Here is a 26,456-nt window from a genome sequence, read left to right on the forward strand (position 1 = left end):
TTGGGGAAATTGTTTTGTAGATGTGTGCGCGTGTTATTTGAAAACGTGGAGTGATAAGTTCTTGAATTTCCCATGTACTGCAGTCATTGGGGAATGATTGTGTTTGAGCTGCCAAAGGGTTAATATCTTGGATTGAGATGGCAAGTATTTATTTTAACATGCTGTTTAACATGCATGGTTATGTGAGCTGACACTAAAAGTCAGTGAGTGTTTAGATGAATGATGGTTTGATTTGACTTTCATTGGTTGCTGGGTTCTGCCTATGTGCTTTGTCAGCTTGCTGACAGAATGGTTACATCTTGCATGGAGAAAAAAAGCAGTGTTCATTTAACATTCTATTTGAAATGCGTCCACGAATTTGTGTGGGTTTGCCTTGGAACACATGATTTAATGTGTCTGAGTCAGAGGTCGGAAAGTTATAAATCAACCAGTCGGATTGAGATAAGGGTTTGCACGGAGGGTGCTTTAATTGATGCTTTCGCGGTTGAGAACAAAATAAAATAGACCCATCATAGAATGTGCTTTTAATTAGTGAAATGCAACCGTGTGCCTTTTAAAAAAATATGTATTCTAGAAAATATACATGACTATTATTTTTTCCAATGCAAGCTGCCCTTTAGGATAGCGTGTGAAGGTTAACCCACTCAGTTAGAAAACATGGCTATTTAAAAAAAAAAATGATGATGACTCTGGCCCTTTTGATAGGTAGAATAGAAAAGCTTGCACACTACATTATGAATTCTTGGTTATGCAATGCAAAATTACATGTTGCCCCTTGTTTAATTTGAAGAAAAAAAAATGTAATGTGTTTGCATGCAATGTTGGTCTAATATTTTTCCCTTTCAGCCAGTAGCACTATTTTATAATAGAATTATTTTAAAATGCTAGCATGTGACTTAGTTACAAAAAATATGCCTTTATTAATTTGCTTTTTACCACGTTTAAATCTGCTTCGTTTAGTTAGAAAATAATGTTCAGTGCTTCTGCCCTGGGAAAGGCTGTAATGTTTTCAGTTTCAAGGCATCTGCTTTGACCTTGACTGATATGAGCCCTGCATCTGTTCACGCTCTGAGTTTTGAAAGGGTGGAAGACGAGTAACTTCTGAGAGCAGAGAGAGCCAGCTTGTTATTCTTGGCTATATTCCAATTTCTTTCCGCGGAGAAATGTTTATGTAAGGGGGGGTCAAGTCGCTCTTCCTTGCTGTCGGCGCAGACAGCTTCATTGACTTCAGATAAGGGATCCTTGCACATGCAGAATAATTGGCAGACGCTTGGCCCTTGGAGTTAGATAAATACAGTCGGCCCAGTAGGCTTCCCTGACTAGAGATTAGAGATGCTTGGACAGAATGGTTGGCAGTAGCCTTGCTCCTGCAATGAGATCAGCATTTGGCAGTGATTCAAAATTACATCGCACTGTAGCTCGGCTCCTGCTTATTTTTGGAGCGGATTCAAAACTCTGAGCGCGAACATCTTTCTGAAGGGAGAGGCTGTTTCTCAGATGAGTTAGGAGTAGCTAGGCCCCAGCCCTTCTGGCTGTGTATGACAAAATTGGATTTTGCCCAAACAAATTTAAAAGAATATGGTTTAAATTATTCCCTGAATTTAGAATAATTTCTTTTATAAATTAGGAGGTTTCTTTCGACAATAAAAAGCACTTGGGGTGCTTTTTAAATGGAAAATTTATTTTTGCTAGATTAATGATACTTGTTTTTTCGTTTCAGGTTGTTGGGTTGTGGTGTTTGGTGTGTGCGTCGGCCCACCCCCCTCCCACTCCCTTTGTTATTTTAGTTTATTGTTTTTATTTTTATGTTAGTTTGTTGTTTTTGGAAGATGGAACCAGACCAGACCGGATTGGTGGCGGATGACCGGCGGAAGCTGGTGACTAATGACCAGATCGGAGGAAGTGCTTCCTTGGCACCGGATACAGATGAAGATGAAGGGTGGTGACCTACACTGATGAATCAACAGACTGTCTTTCCACAGTTGACTGCCTTGAACTCTAAATTACAGTATTGCACGAGTCATGTGCTATGATCCCTAATGATGATATGCTGAAGAACCCATTTTTATTTGGTTATAATTGAGCATTGCATTTTTCCCATGTTTCTATTTCAGATGGACATTATGCCACTTTTGCAGTTACCATATACAGGCCCCACTTAAAAAAAACAGTTTCACAGTCCTGTTCATGGTTTTGATGTTTATGCAATGCCACATGAATGAAATTATTCATATATATTTTGCCTTTAGTATGCTATGCTATTCTATCATTGATACAAAATGACTTTACACTTGTTTATCTTTCACCTATTTCATAGTTTTCCTGTTTTCTGCAAAACAGTCTTGCCAATGGAAGGAAAAAAAAATGATGGTGCACACATGTGTTCCACAGTGTGATACAGTGAGGAACTAGGTGCAAACTGTTTGATCTTTACCTATTGCCTTTGGCATGGTTCAAATTTATCTTTTAGATATGCACCACACTTAGATAATTTTCTTTGATTTATTGCTTGATATGCATAGTGCTACACCAGCTATTTTATAGGAATTGGGTTATCCTTATTTTCCTGTTATTACACTTTCACTTTGATTGATCAACTCTTAATTAGAACAGTGGGATTAGTTCCAAGGGTCGTTACCCTAGACTTTAAGTTGTCCTGGGAGGTGTGTCTTTTAGTAAGGTTATGTCCTACATCTATTAGTAATGTTTGCCCAGACCTTGAGGACCCTTTGTCATGTTTATTTGTCAGATTTCACCAAATTCTTTCTTAAATTGACCAAAGTAGGTAGGCCTCATTTAGGCCCATTGTTATTTTCGTTCTACAAACATGGCCCTACACCAATGGATTTCATGAGTTATCACTAGGAGTTGAAGCACATTTAGTTCTTAAGTTGACCAAAATAGGTAGGCCTCATTTAGGCCCTTTGTTGTTTTATCATTAGAATGTAAATGTAAATGTGCTGGACTTGTAAAGCGCTCAGCTGCCCGTAAGCGTCCCGGCGCTTGCTTAGGGAACCCGTCCTGGTATTCCCCTGTGAGAAACCACAGCAGGGTGTCCACAAGGTGAAAGCCAGGCATCCCGCCGCGAGGGGCCGTAGTGGAGATTAAGCAAGCTATTGCCCAGAGTCGCAGAGTGTGACCCTGTGAGTTGAGTAGGCACCAGAGCGAGAATTGTCGAGTCCGTGGAATTTTGAGCCCGAGACCCGCCGAGGTGGGGAATGGAACCCTGGTCCACGGTCGATCTCAGCTTCCGGGTTGTTGAGGCACATTTAGTTCTTAAATTGACCGAAGTAGGTAGGCCCCATTTAGGCCCCTTGCTGTTTTCATTCCACAAACATGTCCCTACATTAATAGATTTCATCAGTTATCACTAGAAGTTGAGGAACATTTAGTTCGAGGGTGTTTTGGTTGGTTTCTGTTGTTATCAGATCAATCTTAGTTAAGTTTCAGCATTCAGGTCAAGGGTGCTTTGATTTGTTTTCAGTTGGTTGTTAGATTTGTATTCCCTACATTAAGTTTTAGGTGGAGTTTCCTTCAGTTGTCATTTATTTTAGAGAGTTCTTTTGGTTTTTGGTTTTGTTTATAGATTATGTTGATGTTTGTTTATTTGGTTGTTGTTGTTGTTTATAGATGTTCGCAAGATAAAGTCTAGGGTGGAATGTCTTGACAGGTTTTTTGGCTCTATTTCGGAGTGATGAAGACTTTAAACTTGCTCACATCCATCACCTGTATTCTTACCTTGTGTTGGCCTTGTAAGCCCTTTTTTCCAGACCTAGACCTAGAAGAGGATAGCTGCTTTATATGATGATAGATCCCTTATTCTTGACTCTAATCCATCTATTGCCTATTGGCTTTGCCTTTCATTATCCTGCCTATAGTAGAGGGTGGATCCTGTGGTCCTGACTTTATATTACACATTGGTATGGTTTGTGTAGGTACTCTGACAGAGCTAAGGGTTATTTCATCCTTCCCAGGCCTACAAGGCCCAGAACTAGAGAGACTCCATTTTGCTTTCTATCCCTGCTGAGCTGAGAGGCTTGAAGGGGAAAGGTAATGTTTATAGTTAAGCCTGTTGTCTGCTAGGGGAAAATCAGCCAGGACTGGTTCTTATCGGAAGAATGTGTTTGTCTCTTGGGCCCAGACGTAACATGCAGATGGCCACTGCGGTTGCGCAGAGAGCTCTGGAGCTAGCACAGGAATTCGGTGGGAGGCAGCCCTCTGTTGGAAATTTCCATGAGAGAAGAGCATTCTATATTAGTGAAGTGCAGAGGCGGAGTCAGTCAGTTGAGCTGGAGTGGTAGAGTTAGTTGAGTTGGAGGAGCGGAAAGAGTTTGAGCTGAAAGCAGATGGAGGAGTTGAGGCTGTCAGCTGAAGCAGTTGAGCCACAGGCGTGAAGCTGTGGTGACGGAGGGAGAGACAGAGAGCCCTGATCCCACCAGATAGAGAGAGAGAAACATTTCTTCTAATAGGTGAGGTAGTCTGAATCAGCTTACTTTACACTTACACCTTAATCTTGTCTTTATTCCCTAGGCTATTGTATGTCTAATCCTTTTCTTTCAGCGGTGTGTTAAAGTTCCTGTTAGTCACAGAGACCCCGCAGATAACATTGTCCCTGTTATATGTCTAATCCCTTTTCTTTCAGCGGTGTGTTAAAGTTCCTGGTAGTTAAAGTTTGTGTATGTGTATTCTATTGTTATTGTAATAAAGATATCCCAGTTCTTAGTGAACTAGTGTGCATGTGTTGTTCTTATGATAGAGAGCGTTTTAATCAGGTAATAACTCTTGCATACAGTGTGTGTCTATTGTTCTTAAAGCACAGGTAACCTTTCCTTCTAGTCAGGTGTTACAGCCAGAACAGATGCTGCCCCTGATCCGGTAAGTAACCACTGAATAATTAGGGAGAGAGAGGAGCCCTTGAGCTAGGGAATTATTGACACTAAGTGATTCGGCCATCCCATAATATTATTGTAGTAGCGAACCCTTAGTGAATAGTGAGAGAGACTTCCCAACATAGATAGAGAGAGAGCTGAAGGTATTCATAGGAAAGTGGTCGTCGTTGGTAAGCGGCGTTAATGAGAGCATCAGGTGGGAGACTGGTGCCTAGGTCCGCCGGATTGTGGACCGGATAAAAAGAGAGCACTGGGACTGCAGCCCAGTGTGTATGGCATGCCGGATTGCGTGTCGAGTGAGGACTGAGGGTGAGCAGTGTGTATGGCACGCCAGATTGCGTGTCGAGTGAGCACTGAGGGTGATCAGTGTGTATGGCACGCCGGATTGCGTGTCGAGTGAGCACTGATGGTAATCAGTGTGTAATGGTAAATAATCAGAACTGCCCCAGGGTAGATTAGTCTGGACCCATGTGGTCGCGAGACTATGAGGTATGAGTGTGGTGTAGGGCATGGACGTCCTTAGTAATCAGTGAGTATTCCTAGTAATCTCTATAGATTTAGTGGTGTTTCTGATGATATGAGCTTGTATATTGCGAGTTCCCCATCCTCAGGTAGGTACCCAGGTGCCTGGATAGATGGGTCCTGAGGAGGGAGGTGGTTACGTTCTGGCTGGGTTGGAGGTGCTCCAAGGAGCTGATCCCATCTGGTTCGAGAACCCGGTCGTTACAGGGAGGGGAGGGAGGCTGCCTGCTTCCTGCGAGGAGCAGAGAGAGAAGCAGATGCAATGCGGGACCGGGCCGGCCTCCGCAGGCAAGTGAAACTTTTTTATTTTTTTATTTTTGAAAACCTTTATTGCACAGTATCATCAAACAAGTACGGGCCTACAACCATCCGGCCGGCCTCGACATCTTTTGAAGCACATTAGCAAACTATATGGCAACTCAGTAGTATCTCAAATCAAAGTACAATCAACCTGGGTTACACTGGAGGTATTTGCACTACCGAGAAGCAGGAGAAGTTAATGTTTATTTTTAAAAGTTTTTTGTAAAGCATGTTTAAATATTAGAAACTAGAAAGGATCAGAGTCCATACAGTCCGTCTAAGACTGAAGTGGGCGACGTCCACCAAGAGAAATCCAGCAAGCAGTAAAACATAATCAAAATAGCGGCACAAGGATATCGCAAAAGGATTAACAATCGCACATTATGTTGTGTTCCGGTCGCTACCCACCTCACATCGATCTACCCTATTGACCCAAGGAAGAAACAAGAGAAGAAAAGGATTTAGAATAAAGAGAAAAACAAGGCCCATAGAAACTGAAACGGACAAAATAAAATCCCCCCCCCCCCTACCCCCCACCCTACACGCATGCAGAGGCTACGGCCTACCCCCCCCCCTAGCAGTGTGTATGTCGCCCAAAAAAGAGTACCCGAAATACAGAAGTAAAAGAAAAGAAGAGAAAAGGAAACATGTAAAACCGGAGGAGGGCCAAACGTATGTGATCGAAACAACCAGCATGTGTATTCTCGGCCGCCCCTCCCCGGACCCCGAATCGATGCATAACCAACGTCCAGCTCCCCCGTCTATCCATCACAGTCCCAGCAGTGCAAACAACAGTAAGCAAAAAGGAAAAGCATCTTCAACCTTGTCCCTTTCGATCCAATGTGTCGACGAGGTCCAGTTGTAAAGTAGCCACCTTGAATGGGATAAGCAGACGAAATGACCACAGCAGAACAGGGCGCTGTCCACCAAGATCTGTCCATCTCAAAGCCATGTGGTCTACGGTTGTACAAAAAAGGGCAGCACACAGCAGCAATCCTCCAAAGTTAAACAACCAAAGCAGTAGCAGCAAGTCCAGGATACGGTAACAAGACACGTCAGTAGATCCCAAAGGAGTTGTCAGACATGGCGTCCAAAGGCGATTCCTCAGCCACTGTACAAGTCCAGGAACCCCATACCTCTCCACTACCGTAACAGGCAATATCGCAGCGGTATCCAGATCTCGTACCTCCAGCGCCTCCATGTACCTCTGGATAGGCAGTTCACAGTAGTCGAACACAGGGTGTGGCGAAGTGCGCTGCACGCAAACGCCAACTCGGCCAGTCGAGGGCACCGCGGGCAAAATGGCATCCAGTCGGCCCCCCAGGACCTGGGCATTGTCACACAGAGCAGCCCGCAAAGTACCCAGGGCGCCCAGAATATCGCCAATCTTCAATGACACCTCAGGAGAGGAGGATGTTGCAGCTCCCTGCACATGGGGCTCGCAAACGTGTGGTAGCCCTCGAACCTGTCCGCTGACATCCCTTGCTAGCAGCCGGTCATCCCATCGCCGCCCCGCAGAGCACAGCCAGGTCGAGGGTACAGGGGCAGCACACTCCATTCCGACACCGCACAAGGTTGCAATGCGCGTCGGCCGTCGTAAACACCCTCAACAACAGCTCGGGTCGTCAATTTCAAGTGCCGAGCGCTTGGTTCAAAATGGCACCCCTCACAGCGTTGGAAGACGAAAAGGCTCTCAAAGCCGTCCAGGGGGAAGGATACAATGTATCACTAGCAGCGGCGATGTCGTGTAAGCGTGGAGGTGTAAGGGACTGAATGGCTCGATGCAGCGGAAAACTCAGTGCGGCAGCCACTCTCCGCCGGCCGACTCCGCCCTGCCTTCAGTGGCCGCTGTTGTTGTAGTCAGGGCCGGCCGTCTCCGAGAACAAAGACCCTGTCACCACCATTAGACGCCAGAAAGGAAAACAAGGACGCCCTGTCGCTTCTGCCGCATGGAGCATGTCGGGGAGCACACCGTTGGAGTCAGTATCACTTCCCGGTTCCGATACCTCGACACGAACACAGGATAGCTTGCAGGATCAATAGCGGTATGGAAGGAAAACGAGAGGGTCGGCGGAGCCGAGGGTTTAGGCGGCCATCATGGTTACAGGCTAGGTTCCTACTCTTTTTAAATTTTTTTTATTACAAATACCCCCCACCCGCGAATCATATCTGTTTATCCTTGTGGCTACTTACATCCAGAAGCAGCAGGCCACAGAAAAATCACAGGTATGTAATGATGTGCTGAAATTAACTATTAGCTTTTATTTTAGTAAATAGTAGTACATGTGTGAAGTTGATTTCTTAGAAAGAGAGTATGTCACTTAATGGCCATAGCTGCTGACTTTGGCACTGAGAAACCAGGCTTGAGTCCCGCGTGGGCTCAACATCCCGTGATTCTGGGCAAATCACTGGATCTCACCGTCCTATAAAAATGATTGTGGTCTTTGTTTAATATAATTGGTGCTCAGGTAAAGCACTCGCCTTCAAAACCTTTGGGTCGAATTTGCACTGTGAGTTGAACCACATACGATAGTTCTAGGCATAAATGAAGAAGGGGCGTCCCTAAAGCAGATTCCAGGGTGGGTGAAACAAGCTGATTGGTTACAAGCGGTGTAGCTTCTCCTGAGTCAAACCTGTACCAAAAATCGGTAACCATAGTGCAGTCTATGATAACTTTTTTGTAATTTTATGAATACTTGCGTGCCAGGAAGACTCAGAAAATCTACTGTATTGTGACCCACATGGGCCTGATTGCAATGCTGTGAGGTGTGGCTATGATCCAACTACAATGGAACCAGAACGAGATCCAACTTAACCCGACGGAGAATGACGAGAAGCGGAACCAAGAGCGACTAAAAGATTTCCCTATATCCGTATATCCTTTCTGAATACGCCAAAGTGCGCAAGGGGAATATCCCACTGAATAGACAATGAAGTACTTAAATTCCATATGCAAGTCTAATGTTAAGCTTCAATAATATAGCAAATAGTATATATATATATCCCAGGGAGGGGGGCGGGCGGGGGAATCTTGCCGTCGCATGTCTACAGCACTAGGGCTTAATCCAGGAGGGCAGGGAAGGGAGGGGGGACCAGGGAGGGAGTCTGTGTTGGTGTATTATACGTCTGTGTAGTTTAGTTCAAGTCAATGTTTATGTGATGTCTTTGTGTTGTCCGATCGGTGCAATAGATTTGGACACGTCTACTGCTCTGATAAGCTCGACCGTAATCCTTTACTACCAGCCTTACCCACAATCTGAGACTAGTGAAACACACGAAGGTTGGGGGGCGAGAGGGAAGGCGAGGCGCACACACTGTAAGCCATGACACACCTTAACTACATATTACACCTTAACAACAAAGCCACTAAGCTGAATAACAATACTCCCTTATCAAAAGACCTGAAGATAGTTTCCCTAAACGTAAAAGGTCTAAATCATCCCGTCAAGAGAAGGAAAGTACTAGAGTACCTAGCGAAGACCAAAGGAGATATCATATTACTAGAAGAAACCAAACTCTCCACTGAAGAGTCGACCAAACTTAGAGCAAGATGGATAGGAGATGTAACATGCTCCCCAGCAATAGGCAAGAAGCGGGTAGTGATCACACTCATAAACAGGAACTCAAAACTAACCATTGTAAATCAACAGCATGATGAAGAAGGGAGACTACTAATAACACACTTGAGGAGGGTGGACGAGACGATAATGGTAGCTAACATATATGCCCCAAATACTGACGACACAACATACTGGGAGGGGGTCTCATGGAGGCTGGAAACAAACTCCCCAAATGATATGACAGTGCTGGCAGGTGACTTCAACCTAGCACTAGACTACACCCTGGACAGACAATCACAGTCCCATGCCCTACCACCAGCCTCGCACACCACCCTAAAGAACATTTGCAATAGATTCAAACTGAAAGACCCATGGAGACTCCAACACCCCGTCACCAGAGATTATACTTTCTACTCAGCACCACACAACTCATACAGTAGAATTCACTACATCCTCATCTCAGGCTCACATACACACCTAATAGAGCACACTGATATAGCAGCAAGAACAATATCAGACCTCTCATGCATCAGTCTACAGCTAGCTGGTAGCCACAACGAAAACACCACCCGCAGATGGCGATTCAACAATATAGTCACGACAAGACAAGAAGACAAAGATGAGATAGAGCAAGCCATCAAGGACTACATTATGGACAACGATACACCCGACATAGACTCCAGAACCCTATGGGACGCTTTCAAAGCGACAACCAGAGGGACACTTATAGAGATCAAATCCAGGTGTGACAGGGAAGCTAAGGCACACATAAACCAACTAGAAGGAGACATTAAACGCTTAGAAGCAACGCACATTAGCGACACTAAGAACGTCATCGCACTAAATGAACTCACAAGTAAAAAGAATGAATACAACAAAATCCTGAGTGAAAGAGCAGGGCTGTGGATAAAAAAATACAAGCAAATCAATCTATGCGAGGCAAACAAGGCAGGGAAAATCCTAGTGTCATATCTTAAACACAAACAGAGACAACACACCACCTCCTCCATCACAGACTCAAACAACAACACACACACCCAACATAAGGACATACTATGCACGTTCAAAGACTTCTATCAAGGCCTATACAAAAGAGATGAGACCCTAGACCAAGAAGGATGCAGGGCTTACCTAGAAAAACTGAACCTACCCAAGATCTCAGACGAAGAGGCACGAGAACTAGGGCAAGAAATAAATACAAAAGAGATAGAAAGAGCGGTCAAGTCCCTTAAGGACAACAAAGCCCCAGGACCAGACGGTTACACGGCATCCTTCTATAGGACATTCCAACCCCACCTACTACCAAAATGAAAAATGTCTTTAACCACTGCGAGAAAGAGGGGACGATAAAACAATCCATGATGGAAGCAAATATAATAGTCATAGGAAGGCAAGGATACACAGCTCCCCCAAAACTACAGACCTATCTCTCTCATCAACACAGACTGTAAGATTTATGCCAAAACCCTAGCCACAAGACTGAACAACCTTCTAACTTCACCTGATTACCAACACACAGGTAGGCTTCCTGAAATCACGCATGTCCCATGATACCACAAGACTCCTTTGCCACGTCCTAGACCAATCACCCAAATCGAACAAACCAGCGGTAGCAATCACGCTAGATGCAGAGAAAGCCTTCGACAGGGTGTCCTGGGATTTCCTAGAACAGTCTATGCAAACATACAACCTAGGAGATAGCTACATTAGGAAAGTAATGGAAATGTACAAATCGCCCAAAGCACAGATAGCTATTAATGGTACGACCTCACATCAATTCAATCTCCAACGGGGGACAAGGCAAGGTTGCCCTCTATCCCCTGCCCTATTTCTCCTGGCACTCGAGCCCCTGATTAAAGATGTCCTGACCAGCTGGAGGATAATGGGAATTAACATCAATGAAGAGACAGCTAAAATTGCAGCGTATGCAGACGACATACTCATAATAACAGAGGACCCAGAAAACTTGATCACGGCCCTTATGGACACCATAGCGCGATACTCTGCCCATTCCGGATACAAACTAAACAGGGACAAGTCTGAACGCATGCCATTCGACATACACACATCCAGAGAGGTAATAGGAGACTCAGGTCTAGCCTGGCAACCTTGGTTCGTCAAGTACCTGGGGATCCAATTCTGGAAGTGCCTAAAATCCACTCTCGAATACAACGAGAAATTAACCCTAGAAAAGATAAAAAAACTACTAGAGTCCTGGTCTCCCAAATTCATCACGTGGTGGGGAAGAGTGGACACAGTCAAAATGATGGTCACCCCAATGGTCAATTACCTGGCCAGCATGCTCTCCCTCCCCTGATCTATAGGTCGCCAGGCCCGATGGGCTCCTTCTTGGAGGACTTGCAGATAGCGATTTCCGAACTGGCGCTTACTACACAGCACTGTGTAGTGGCGGGCGATTTCAACTTCCATCTAGATGTCACAGGCGACCCGGACACTATCAAACTGTTGGACAACACATCTCCTCTGGGCCTCTTACCGTTCGTGTCAGGTCCTACGCATGAGAGAGGGCATACCCTCGACCAAGTGTTTTCATCAGCTCCGCTTGCTGATGTAGAGACTCTGCCTGTACTCTGGACGGATCATAGGCTGATCAGGTTCTCTGTGTGTGAGAATGGGCGGCCGGATAACATCGCCCCCATGCTACCTAGATCGGCCTCGAGAGCGCTCCATAGAGTGACACCTGATATGTTAGAGCAGGCGCTCGCGGAACATCCCTGTTATCTCTCGGGTGATCTGGAAAGAGACACGGAGGCTCTGCAGTCGTGGCTGACTGAAAGGCTGGACGATCTTGCCCCACTGGCAGCCCCTCGGTCCGCGGCTGCACGGCAATCTGCGCCGTGGTTCACTGAGGCGCTGCGGGTGGCCCGCAGCCAATGCAAGGTTGCTGAGCGGGCCTGGCGCCTTCAGTATAATGAGGTGGCCAAACTCGCCTACAGGGCGGCTATAAAGGCCTATCATCGGGACATCTTAGATGCCAAAAAAGAATACCTTGCTAAGAGGATTGAGGCGGCGGCGAACTCCTGCAAGGAGATCTTCACGGTGGTGAAGGAGTTCACAACCCCCAGTTCCTACTCAGCCCCACCAGTGCCATCGGAGGCGTGGGCGTGTAATCTCGCCAGCTTTTTCACTAATAAAATCAAGGCGATTCAGGCCTCCTTCTCGGAGAGCGCTGAGGATGGTGGATGTGGCCCCGGAGCGGAACGTGAGCTATCGCCCATGCCTGCCGCAGTGTTGACAGATTTTCCAGCTGTCACTTGCGAGGCGTCGCGGGCGCTGCTTACCAGCCTTAAATCTGGCTCGCCACTTGACCCATGCCCTGCCAAATTTTTGGCCGGGATGGCGGCGGTGGTGAATCCCCTGGTTAACCCCATCCTCAATGCCTCCTTGAGGGAGGGAAGGGTGCCTAGCACCTGGAAGAGGGCGATGGTGATCCCCCTTTTGAAAAAGCCGGGCCTTGATGCCGAGGTCTTGGCCAATTATAGGCCAATTTCACTTCTCCCGGCTCTGGCCAAGATTACCGAGAAACATGTTCATGGCGTCTTGTCGAGCTTCCTTGAGACCAACCATCTGCTCCATCCTTCCCAATCCGGTTTCCGTCCCAACTTCAGCACGGAAACGGCATTGCTGGAGGTCTCCAAGATCATCAGGGAGACCTTGGATGTTGGTGGCAAGGCCATGTTAGTCATGTTGGACCTGTCGGCGGCCTTTGATACCGTCCCCCACGCGGCGCTCCTCGCCAGGCTCCATGACATCGGCATTAGGGGGACGGTGCTCAAATGGTTCACATCCTTCCTTGAAGGCCGCCGCCAGACGATCTGGGTTTCCCAGAGCTCCGCCGAGATGCCGCCTTTGGGGGTTGGGGTTCCACAGAGTTCTGTGTTGAGCCCATCGCTTTTCAACATCTTTATGTCCCCCCTGGCGGCGGCGGTGGAGGCTTACGGGGCCCAGATCGTGTCCTACGCCGACGACACGCAACTCCTCTTCACCTGTGGTAAAGATCAACCATTTGATGGAGAGAGTATTCGGGGTTGTTTGGGCAGGGTATTCGACTGGTTCCAGCACAACAACCTGAAGGCCAACTCCAGTAAGTCGGAGGTCCTATTCTTCGGCTGTGTCACCGACCCTGAGTGGCGGCAATGGTGGCCATCTGAAATGAGCCCTCCAGTACAGTCATCTGCGGTTGCTAAAAATCTTGGCGTCAAACTTGATAATAAGTTGTCACTGAGAGCGCACATCCTGGGTCTGGCCGGAACCTGCTTTGGCATTCTGAAGATGCTCCGCAAGTTTCTTCCACTGCTTTCTGCGGAGCATAGGCGGATTACAGTGCAGGCGCTTATCGGGTCCCGGCTCGACTATGCCAATGCCCTCTTTCTCGGCCTCCCGGATTACCTGGTCCAACGCCTTCAGGTGGCACAAAACTCTGCTACCCGTGCCATCTTTGGCTTGCATAGGCGGTCACGAGCCTCTGGGTTGCTGCAGAAGCTTCATTGGCTGCCTATCCGTAAGCGGATTATGTTCAAATCCCTTACGTTGATGCATAAAGCCCTGTTTGGCTCAGGGGCTGGGTATCTACGGCGTAGATTGGCCTTCTATCGTCCAGCCCGCTCACTGCGGTCCGAATCTCTTTTTACTGCCGTGGTTCCACGTGTGCGGAAGGCACGGACTGGGGGCCCCTCCTTCAGCTTTAAGGCGCCCCAGTTGTGGAATTCTCTGCCACTGGCGCTACGCAGTACCTCCAATCTGCTTCAATTCAGGAAGAGCCTGAAGACGTGGCTTTTTAATGTTTAACTGTTCTCCTTGCTGGGTTTTTTCTTTCTTTTCTGTATTAGCTTTTTCTTGTTATGTTATTACACACGGAGCCGCCTGTGGAAAGCGCCGGGACACTCTTTTAGAGTAGCCGTGCGCTATATAAGTTTATTTTAACATAACATAACATAACATAACATAACATAACACTATCGGACGAGTTTCACCGCAAGATAGAACAAATGATAAATAAATTCCTTTGGCGAGACAAGAAACCCTGAATAAGCCTACTAAAACTAGAGAAGGGACAAGGAGGTCTAAACGTGGCTGATTTCAGGACATTCCAGACAGCTTTTATAGCTAGACAGGGGATGTACTGGATCCTCCTGAACCAGTCTTACACACCAACATAGCTCAAACTTGAGATGGCCATACTAAACAATACGGACCCAATAACCCTCCTCACCGCAAACAAACAAGCTCTAATGAATAGCCCCATACTCAAAAACACTAGAAACGCGCTACTCAAGGTAGACCAGAAACTCGAACATAGTATTAGAAAATCAAACTGGGAATCGCTATGGGGTAACGCCAAGATAAAATAAAGAGGGAAACCGGAAAACTGGAAAAGGCTAGGATTCTCGGTCCCGGCCCAACAGAAAGATGGAGGCAAACCCCACACTTTCAACACCCTAAGAACAAGACATAACCTACCGGACATAGAACTTTATAACTTCCTCAAAATCAAAACAGCCCTAACAAAATCAACAAGACAGAAACCCTTGATTATTCAATACATGGAGAACTTAAAACAAAGTGGGCCACATGGTATCACACATATACAAACTTCTCCGACCCAAATCCTCAGAGCTTAACAGCAAAACTAGTAAGTACTGGGAATCGCAACTGGGCACCACACTCACTGAGCAGGACCTACATACCCTATGGGCCTCGCCATCGAAAAACATGATATCCCCGACATTAGCACAGACAAAATTCAGGCTACGGCACAAGACATACTGGACTCCAGCACGCTTGGCATCGGGACTAAGGGAGAATGACCGCTGCTGGAATTGTAATTTGGAGAAAGGGGACTTGGCACATCTCATCTTCCATTGTGTTAAGGTTAAAAATTCTGGAAAAGGGTACTTGCATTCATAAACGAAACAATAGGTTGCACGCTAAAAGACGAGTTTGCCACTCTCACCACTGCTCTTATAACGGCGAACGTGAACACACAACAATACAAACACCTCCTAGACTTTCTATTAACAGTAGCTGCCAAATCAGTGCTCTCCAATTGGAAAGACACAGCCAAAGTTACATTTAAAGGGTGGCTGAACTGGGTGACCTACCTGAGAGGAGCTGACATGACAGCGCTAAGAAACTCGCCTCGGAAGAACCCCAACAGAGGGATGTGGTCATCCCTCGACAAAATCCTAGATCACTACGAACCCCCATGAACAAAAAAGAAAGAGTAGTAGATAAATACCCAATATTTCCCAAGGGACCCACAGTAAGAGCGACTAAAACAGAGTAGAGGAGCTGAATAGAATGTGGGTGAGACAGGTGCCATACCCTACCACCCACAACAAGCTGAACGTCAACCCCAGATCGTATACCAGCACCTACATGTTCTGTGTTAATTGTCGCACCGCCGTAACCTTGAATATTCGCTGCACACTATATGTTTTATGTTAAATGTTGCAAGCCATAGAAACAAGGAAGCAATGTAATATTTAATGAGTAACAATGATCTAAATACCCTAGCAGCCTACCACCAAAGGCTAGGGGCCTTGTAACAACAAAGACTGCGAAGTTTAAATGTTTTATGTCATATTTTGTAAATGTGAAAACTTCAATAAAAAAAATCAACAAAAAAAAATCTGGCAATTATGGTTAAACTGAAAGATTCGTTTTTTTCCTTAACCACCCTACATTCCCTGGTTATTTATTTTCCTCTTGCTGTCGGTGACTGAATAGAAAAGGGCATGGTCGCACCAAAATCTGTACATATGTTTCTTTATTTGAATCACTATACATATAGATATGTATGTGGAGAAGTGTGGCTCAATGGTTAGAGCAGGCAGACCTCGATGCAGAGCTCTGGCCAGGGACCAGGGTTTGATTCCTGCCCCGCCGGGTCTCGGGCTCATTAATTCCCCAGACCGGATATTCTCACCTCAGTGCCTATTCTGATCATGGGTCCCACGCTGCAACTCTGGGCAATAGCTTGCTTAGTCTCCACAACGGCCCCCACAACACGGGGATGCCTGGTCTGCACCATGGGGGTGCCCAGGAGTGGACACTTCACAGGGAAAGCCAGTAAGGGTTCCCTTGCGGTATTCGTACAAGCGCCGGGAAACCCACTGCGGGTAGCTGTGCGCTATACAAGTACAAAAACATTTACATATAATTACCCTATTAATCAGTCTAATTGTTGCCACAGTTCTGATTGTTAAGACGGGAAGCTTTCACTGCAGGACGTGCTTCTATCCCCCTATTCGTTTTCCATTCTGATTGTCTATGGATGTTGGTGTCACAGCCACGCACTGGGGGTGGATCCAAATACAGCTAACACACTGCAATGGCATGACGTACGAACACCATGTCAGGCCCTGTCATATAGGCCCTTCTTTTCACTGAGCGGCAAATGTGTGCAAACAACATCTGCCAATTGCCACTCTTTGAAAAACAATTTTGGGGAGAGGAGCCAACCCCCGCTTTTGACCATCAGGCCTACCTGCTTCGCTTACTGGCGACATAACACTCCAAGCCAACTTTTACGCCTCACCACCTTCAAATGTCACAAGCCGCCACGGCTTTTTCCACCTCTATACACTTCTGCATGCCTGTGAGCCATTGCCTTTAGATTGGCAATTGTAACAAGCTCGGTGTGTATAAAGGGCTGATATTTAATAGTAATCACTTCTGTGTGGATCTTAATTAGCTTGTTAGTGAATCTTGAACACCAATTTGTTTTTACAAAGTTGTCTTAGACTGCCACCTTTAAAGATTCTCTAGATCATATACTTCGCCTTGCACTACCTTGTGCATATATTGGGTACTAGCAGTACTAACCTAGTTGTGAGTTTACTCCTCTAAACACTAAATATTGCTATATTTTACTACTAAACCGTCAGTCACAAATGCAGTTCTATTCAATTCAAAAGGCTTTTATTCGGGTTGTCAAAACTATCCATATAAGCAAAAAACATACATTGAAAATAAAACATCAAAAATACAAATAACACATTACAGTTTTGGTGCTATCGTCATAAAAACAAAAATGTCAATAAATGAACGATACATTCCTGCACAACAGATTACATATATTTCAAGCCATGCACCCTTCGGGGAATCCGGCATATCTATATTAAATTTCATCTTACATGATTTTCGGTCAATTCAGTATACTAGATTTGTGTCAGTGCAAAAACAGCAATAAAAAGTGCCATATATAGTACAAAGATACATCCAAAACAGACGCAGACTGCTTCGTTAGATCATCTTTCCGTCGGTGCAAAATGCAGCCATAAACAGTTTAGATATATAAACTTCAGTCTCTGTGCAAAATATGCAACCATAAAGTGCAAAAATGCTTCATTAAATCCAATATAAGAATATCTTATTTTTTGATACAAGCATTACTGACAATAAAATTTCCCTACACTTATCTAAAACAAAAATCATTATAAAACGACGTGTTAAAATTTGGTTATGTACAATAAAATGCTTAAACCTCTCTTGTGAAAAAAAAAGGTCCGAATTTACCAACAGAATGAGGGTATAATTGATGTGTGGTGACTATACGATAATTACTGTGTCAGATAATTATAGATTTCCTTGCGGATATACATTTCATTATATACATGGCAACAGAAAAGCAAATTTCTGGGCTTTCTAATGATGTAATTAATTTCATTGCCGAATTGGTGGATTGAACATTACATTTTAAGAACATCGGTTTCAAATAAAATAACCTTAGGAAATGATCAAATTTGCAAAACAATAAAAAAATGGCAGCAGCTTTGACGTGAGGTTTGGTCACATGGGCCAATGGAATTAGTGCAAATTTTCATGTGTGGGAATGCCACATGATGGTGAACAATGCCTAGCCTAAGGCGCGTTAAAACAAATCTATGCGAGTTGTGCGTGACCATGGATAAGTAGTCCTGAAAAACATTTTTCAGATTTAGCTGTCCTAGACTGCTTTACTCTGTTCTCCCTCATGTGTAATAAAAACTTTTCTTTCAACTCCTTCTTAGAGATGGTAGTGGCAAACTCAGGTGCAGACAAGATGCTGTTGTTAAATAGAATACAGTACCAATGTTGGATGTATTTCAACCATGGGATGCGTGAAAAATGGTCAAGCCTTAAGCAGTCTCTGATTATTTCTTGAGTAAACAGTGTTTCTGGTTTTGACCATATAGATCGCCAAAGTGTCAGAGGACGCAGGGCTGCTAAGTCTGTAATAAAGTTAACGCCTACCTCCTCATGCACAAGTATAGTTGAAGCTGATGGAGGGACACGCAGAGCTCTCTTTAAGAATTTGTTTTCATCACGTTGAAGAGTTTTTCCCCAGTGATAACCCCAGATTCCTGCCCCATATAGAGCGGAAGACACACATCTGGCATTGTAAAATGTTATCAGATCCTTAATTCTTCTGGGCCCCCCTAACTTGGTAGAAAAACTAAAGATGCTATTTGTATTCCTAGTCATCTTTAAACCTATGTTGTTAAATGTGTTGGTCTATTTCCCATCGCTGGCAAATGTTATCCCTAGGTAACAGTTTGCAGCTTCTCATTGTCTATAAAAAAGGAGTTTACTAATTTGGTTTTAGTCCCACATGACATGGCAACAGTCTTACATTTGTTGATTTTTAATTTCCTGCTCTTTATAAAAACTACAATGTTGTCTATAAGACGCTGTAATCCGATTTGGGTACGGGATATTAAAACTGCGTCATCCGCATATAGTAAAATTGGAACCACCGTACCGTCTATATGCGGAGCATCAGCTGGAATTTGGCCTAGGGTTGAGTCTATTTGATTAATAGTGAGAATAAAAGCGGCGCCAATACACATACCTGGTGTATACCTCTTGTAACCTTAAAAAAAGGGGTACATTCTCCAGATGAACCATATCGGACTTTACAGGACAGCCTTTCGTAGAGCCTTGCTAAAAAGTGGACTATTTCTTTGGGTGCCCCTAGCTCTAGAAGGATCGCCCATAATGTGGCGTGATCCACGAGGTCGAAGGCACTGCTCAGATCCGCGAAACAAAGAAATAAATGGCCCTCCTTTGCAACAGTATATTTATTGATCAAAAGATCAAGATTAGCACACTGTTCTGGGGTACCTAGACCCTTCCTAAAACCATATTGTGCCCTGGATAGGATGTCCTGCTCTTCAACCCAGGTTTCCAATCTCCTTAACATAACTCTACTCATCACCTTGATAGAAGCGTCTAACAAGGAGATGGGGCGATAATTGCATGCCTCAGATTTGGACTCCTTCTTGAAAAGCGGTATGATTAACGATTGACCCCAGGTTAACGGTAACTGCCCAACTGCTGCCATATTAAAACCCCTTACTAGGATGGGTGCCCATAGATCCATTGCGGTTTTATATAGGTCTATAGGGACTCCATCCGGTTCGGGCGCTTTGCCCCCTTTACTATTTATTAAACCTTCATATACCTCCTCTAAGCTAATTGACAAATGTAATGAATGCCAGGTGGATATTTCGCTGCCTTTCAGCTCCATGGAGCTCCTTGTTGGGTTAAAAATCTTCGTAAAATGCTCAATCCATGCATTACATTCGACATAAGAAGTTAATTCAGGCGTGCTATCACTCTTTAAAAAAGGAATATTTATTGTCTCCCAGTAAAGCTTGCTGTTGTTTGTTTCTGACGCAAAATTTAAATGAGTCCATGCCTCATCCTGTAGACTTTGCAGTTATCTTGCAGGCACTAGGGGCATAATTTGAATGGTGCAGCAGGTGCAGTGGTACAGGGCCCATAAATTGTCTGAACACCTTTAAAAACATATATTGCTATTAGATCAATTAATTCTAATATTTCCCTCTTACATTTTTCAAAATGTACATAAACAAGTACACTTTAACAGACTTTCTGTAACTTTTATTGTACAACTACTCAGCAAGCTACAACTTTCAATAAAAACCTTCTTATTGGTAATCAAATAGGCGAAATCTAATGCTTTTCCCAAAGCTTGCACCCCTTGTAGCCTTCTATTTTTTCTCCTGCCATTGTCCCAATTCTCTTTAATTCTATTCCCCTCTAAATTATTTCATTAATTGATTCCGTTTCCTCTGTCAGATATTTTCCGTGCTTTTACTATTTATTTTTATTTATTTATTTGAAAAGTTTTATATAGCGCGTCAATGCAGTCATTTCATTGCCCTTTATTTCACGGTTTATTCGTTGCATTAAGCGCGCTTTTCTGCCTGTGTGTTGTTTAGCAGCAATGAATGGCCCGCTGCTGTATTAGACAAGGTTCAGGAGATGTATAACCTGAGTTGAGTTTGGTGTCCCGTTGAATAGTGTATCCGATAGAGCAGTCCGAAAAGTGACCAGCTGCTCTGTGTATCCTACTCGGGCAGAATTTATTCTCCAAAGCCGAAGCCGAAGAGGAGGGGACACACGATTCAAAGGGGGATACCAGATATTATCATACACCACCGGCACCTGCTTTTCCCGTGTATCCACGCATTAATTCGTTTGTTCCTACTCATCTAAAGCGAAATCAACTCCTGAATCTTTTAACGGACGTAACCCTAGCGTGACTGGCGGAACTGGAACGTCACGTGCGTTTCACGTGATGCAGAGTGGTGGCTAAGAGATTTTCCTCTAATGGTAATTAGTTCCATTCTGCTCTTCCTGACGTGTTATGTATGACCTGTCTGTGCACTATAGGCAGTTCAATAGTGTCCGACGGCAGCATCTGCTATGTACTAGTATTAAGTACAACCGGGTCCTGTGATGTGACGTGTCCAACTCGTGCCTGTCCTGCACCCCTCAGCTCTCTCACCGGGCACTTGTCTGTGTTCTAATGCTCAAGTGCCTGTGCCCTGCCTTCCTGTGTGTCTTCAGTGCCATACAGTACCATGCCCAGGGTGGACGCTTTACTGAACCGGACTTGGCAGAGTACAGGTGAGTGCTTGAAAATAGTTGGTGTAATTCGCTTGAAACCCTAAGGTCCCCACCCACAGCTACCTACATGGACGACACTTAAGAATGTTAGGGTGGTATGCATGTTTATTTATTTTGTTTATTGTATTTTATTGCGGGTCTTCCCACAACCGAGTCTTTCTGTTGCTAACATTTGTCCCCCCAACATAAGTAACACTTCCTTGTGGGTTTCACTGTCTTTTTCTATGGGCATACCAAATATTACAGCTCAGCATTACTGTAATAGCGGGTATCCCCTATTACTCAAGAGTTCTCTTTTAACCAATGCTCAAGTCAAGTCAAGTCAACATTTATATAGCGCACTACATACCCAGAGGGTCTCAAGGCGCTTGAGGAAGGGGGGAGAATTATTTATCGAATATCCAGGTTTTAAGTTGTTTTCTGAAGGCTAGGTGGTTTTGAATAAGGCGGAGGTGGATGGGAAGGGAATTCCAGGTTTTTGCCGCTAAGTAGGAGAAGGATCTTCCCCCGCATGGTGGTTTTGTGGATGCGCGGAACAGCGGCGAGGGCTTGGTTGGACGGACGCAGCTGGCGGGTGGGGGTGTAGAAGGATAGGCGCGTATTGAGGCATTCGGGTCCAAGATCGTAGAGGGCTTTGTGTGCGTGGGCGAGGATTATCCTCTTATTGACGAGGAGCCAGTGGAGGTCTTTCAGGTGGCCGGAAATGTGGTCTTTGCGAGGGATGTCTAGTATGAGTCTGGCTGAAGCGTTTTGGATGCGTTCGAGTTTTTTCTGAAGTTTTGCGGTGGTACCGGCGTACAGGGTGTTTCCGTAGTCCATTCGGCTTGTGACCAGTGCGTGGGTGACCGTTTTTCTACTTTCGGTGGGGATCCAGCGAAATGTTTTTTTGAGCATGCGTAGGATGTTGAAGCATGATGATGAGACGGCATTGACTTGTCTGGTCATCGAGAGTGAAGAGTCCAGGATGACGCCCAAGTTCCGTGCGTGGTCCGTCGGTATGGGTGCTTTTCCTAGGGCCGCTGGCCACCAAGAGTCGTCTCAGGCGGAAGGGGAAGTACCTAAGATGAGGACTTCCGTTTTGTCCGAGTTCAGTTTAAGACGGCTGTGCTTCATCCACTCGGCCAGGGGCGGATTGGCAAGGCGGGCATTCGGCATGGGCCGAAGGGCCGGTGCCTCAGTGACCTCTGTGGGCCGTTTTTTTCTCCCCTGTCCCAGTCCACAGAGAGTGGACTAGGAGAGGGGAGAAAACAAACCGGCCCACAGAGTGCACGGAGACAGAGACACAGAAAATGAAAGCAGCCTCGCAGTGCGGCCAGACAGCGATTGTCAGCTGTGGGCTCTCCTTCACCCCTACCCTGCCAAGCAATCAAGCTGAGGCTGGGCTGGGGAGGGGTGATTGTTTGCAAGAATCGGCCTCCCTGGGGGCCAGGTGTTTCACAGGCCTTTGAGCCATTTGCACCTCGGCCCCCTGGGGCCCATGCAGCCCAGAAACGATGTTAGTTAGTCTTAACACCTCGCCCACAGCCCTTCACATTCAGGGCATAGTGGGCGAGGAAGAATGGGTCTTGTTGTGGGGGCCTGGTGATGTTTGGAATTCTTTTGTTTTATTTATTTATTTATGCGATTTTATACAGCGCGGACTTTACCCGAAGGTGTCAGAGCGCTTCACACTAGGAACAGCAATAATACATGAGGAGAAAATTATAAGTGGACAAATTACAAAAGCAAACGTTAAGTTACATGAATCAAAAGTGACAATAGTGAGCAACCAAAATACAAGAGGAGCAAACGATACATTACAGGAGGAAAAAGTGATATGTGTGCAGGTTACAAAAGCGTACAAAATACAAGTAGAGGTATAATACTGCAATTAATGGCAGACACTCCAGCACAAGAACAAACATTAAGTAGGCAATGGTGGCACTTGTGCAAGTATCTAAAGCAAACAAAAGTGAGAGGTAGCAAAGAGTGTGTTACAAGAGAAAAGTGATGTGTGCAAGTTACAAAAGGGAACAATAGACGGGTACAAGGGTAATACTACAGTAAATGGTAAATACTCAAACTGCCAGAACACACTGGGAAGGCACTTCCCATGCACCAGCTTCACCTCAGCCTCCCCCCTGGCTACCTGGCTACCTGGCTACCTTGGATGACCCAGAAAGCTGTGTTTTGTGCTCTCCTGCCAGGACATTTTCCCAAGGCCTGGAGGGTTGATTAATTTACTAATTGCAGGGGCCTTACCTCTGTTCATGTGCTCCTGAGCTGAAGGTCTGGGGAGGGCTAAGTAGGTTAGTAATAGCAGGGGCTTTGCTGCTTTTCAGGTGCTCCTGTGCTGGATTGAATTCAGAAAACAACTTAAAACCTGGACAAGTAATTCCCCACCCTTCTCCAAGCGCCTTGAGACCCTCTGGGTATGTAGCGCTCTATATAAATTAATTGAATTGAATTGAATTGAATTGAGGGCTGGAATAATTTTGTGACAAAAAGGGGCCTTGCTATTTTTTTTAGTTGCTCAGCATGTAGGCCATTGCCACCTTGGCCCTGTGTCCTGTGCAAGAACAGTATCCTCCCACTTTCATTCCTTGTCTGTGCAAATGGTGTTTCATGAAAGGGCACGCCCCTTGAATGTGGGCCACGCCCCTTAAATATGGGCCACGCCTTTGAATGTGGGCCACTTTTTTCGTCAGTGCCCGGGCCGAATTGTGATCCCAATCCGACCCTGCACTCGGCTACTTCTTTCATCCCTTCATGTAGGTTGGTTTTGGCGGTGTTTGGGTCTTTGGTGAGTGAGAGGATCAGTTGAGTGTCATCAGCGTAGGAGATGATGTTGAGGTTGTGTTGACGTGCGATGGTTGCGAGGGGGCTCATGTATACGTTGAAGAGGGTAGGGCTGAGAGAAGATCCTTGTGGAACGCCGCAGATGACTTCGGTGGCCTCTGACTTAAAACGTGGGAGGCGAACTCTCTGAGTTCTACCGGCGAGGAACGAGATGATCCATTCCAGTGCTTTTCCTTGGATTCCTACGTCTCTGAGGCGCTGTAGAAGGGTGCTGTGACAGACTGTGTCGAAGGCTGCAGAGAGGTCAAGGAGGATGAGGGCGACTGTGTCTCCGTTGTCCAGTAGTGTTCGAATGTCGTCTGTTGCTGCGATGAGGGCGGTTTCGGTGCTGTGTTTGGCTCTGAAGCCGGACTGTGAGGGGTCAAGGGATTTGTTGGTTTCGAGGAAGGCGGCGAGCTGATTGTTGACGGCTTTCTCAATGACTTTGGCCGGGAATGGGAGGAGCGAGATGGGGCGTTAGTTTTTGAGTTCGGTGGGGTCTGCTGTGGGTTTTTTCAGAAGGGCGCTGAGTTCGGCGTGTTTCCAGCTTTCCGGGAAGGTGGCGGAGTTGAGGGAGCAGTTGATGACGTCTCGGAGGTGGGGTGCGATGATGGAGTCTGCTTTGTTAAAGAAATGGTGGGGACATGGGTCTGTTGGGGATCCTGAGTGGATGGAGTTCATCAGGCGAATGGTGTCATCAGTGGTGATTGGGTTCCAGTCGTAAAGGATGTTCGAGGGGGGTTTAGGTTCGGAGGTGGGTGGGGTGGGTTGGTCTCCGGGTTGGTTGTCGAAGCTGTTATGGATGTCGGCGATTTTGTCGTGGAAGAATGACGCTAGGGAGTCGCAGAGGACTTGAGAGGGAGTGATGTCGTTGGTGCTGGCGGTGGGGTTGGTAAATTCTTTGACGATGTTGAATAGTTCCTTGCTGTTGTGGGCGTTGTTGTCCAGTCGGTCTTTGAATGCTGATTTCTTGGTTGACCGGATAAGTTGGTGGTGTTTGCGGGTGGCGTTTTTGAAGGCGTCTTTGGTGATAGTGTTTGGGTCTTTTTTTCAGGCTTTCTCAAGGGTCAGCGGATTACAGTAATTTTAGGCAGTTTTGATGTTATTCGACAAGCTTTCACTTCTGATTCCTTTAGGGGATACCAAATATAATGACTTGAATGGCCAATATTATTTTGTATCCTCAATGTTTCTATGGTTACATCTTACCAGGATACAATTTGATATAGCCTTAAGTTGGCGGGGTCCCTATGTTAGAAGAACATTGTAATGAGGCTCACTGAAACAGGGTGATTTGTAGGTTAACTTCTTTATTGTAGATCCTCCTATCATAACGTCCTAACCACAGGTATAACTGACTCGCTCAACACTTGGCAACAGAGCCTTTTGTCATAAACATTCTAGGGCACCTAAGAATTCTATAATGACAAGTCAGCTGACATGCAGCAGCATGTCAGACAAATACCACACGAATTCCCCGGAAACCTAAGGCAAGAACATATGAAAAAACAGTTCACATAGAAATATAACAATGTATAAGAACCAAGAACATAAGGTTTAACTAAGATAAAATAAAATGCAGGGCACCTGGAGTTTTACATATGCGGGAGCTTTTGCGTAAGGGAGGCCCAACCTTGGAAGGAGCTTCATGTTTAATGCAGTTACCAGAACGAATGGGGCAATTCTCCCCAAATTCCATATGCGCCCATCATCAAGTATCACCACATTACAAAATAACTTCACCATCTTAAATGGCGGAGAGAATTTTGCACCAACAAACTTCTGGGGAAAACGCACTTTCACTCTATCTCCCACACATACCTTCGTGTGAGAGACAGCATGTCTAGTGTCAAAGTTGGCTTTTCTCTTGGCTGACTTAAGTTCCTGATTAACCTTCCATTCAGCGGCCCTGGCATTTTCATTCACAGCACCTTTCTCCCTCATCCAAGATCATTTGAGTGTTAGGAGTACGGCCCCTAAATAACTCGAAACGGATTTTCCCTGTGGTCGAGTGACAGGTTAAGCGATAAACCATCACTCTTTCCATTATACAAGACCTCCAGTCTTTACCCTGATCTTTACCAAATTGAATATACACTTTTAGCACCCGGTTGAACCTCTCTACCATTCCATTACACTCAGAATGATAGAGAGAACAACGTTTGTGCTTGATCCCTTTTTGTTTTAAAAATACTTCCATTTCTTTTGACACAAGTTGAACTCCGTTGTCTGTCAACATGGATTCTGGGAGACCCTCTCTACGAAAAATGTCCTCCAAGAACTTGGTAACGTCTCTAGTTTCAATGCTATGTGTCACTTTAACTTCAGGCCACCTTGAGTATATGTCGACCAACACTAAGACTTAAAACTCGCCCGCCTTATTAGTGATTGGGCCCAAACGATCTAAGGCCACATACTGCCAACA

General features: G+C 45.5%; 1 protein-coding gene across 1 annotated transcript in view; it reads left to right on the top strand.

The window, feature by feature from the left end:
- Positions 1-20,898: 20,898 nt before the first annotated feature.
- The window catches only part of EDEM2 (ER degradation enhancing alpha-mannosidase like protein 2), a 278,489-nt gene continuing 272,931 nt past the window's right edge, over positions 20,899-26,456 (top strand). The window contains exon 1 of the mRNA XM_086932355.1: positions 20,899-21,214. Coding sequence (XP_086788481.1) covers positions 21,114-21,214 — 101 coding nt within the window. The 5' untranslated portion in view covers positions 20,899-21,113. The remainder of the gene's footprint in view (positions 21,215-26,456) is intronic.

The sequence above is a fragment of the Lissotriton vulgaris genome, chromosome 7 (genome assembly GCF_964263255.1).
Source record: "Lissotriton vulgaris chromosome 7, aLisVul1.2, whole genome shotgun sequence".
In the NCBI taxonomy this organism is placed as follows: Eukaryota; Metazoa; Chordata; class Amphibia; order Caudata; family Salamandridae; genus Lissotriton; species Lissotriton vulgaris.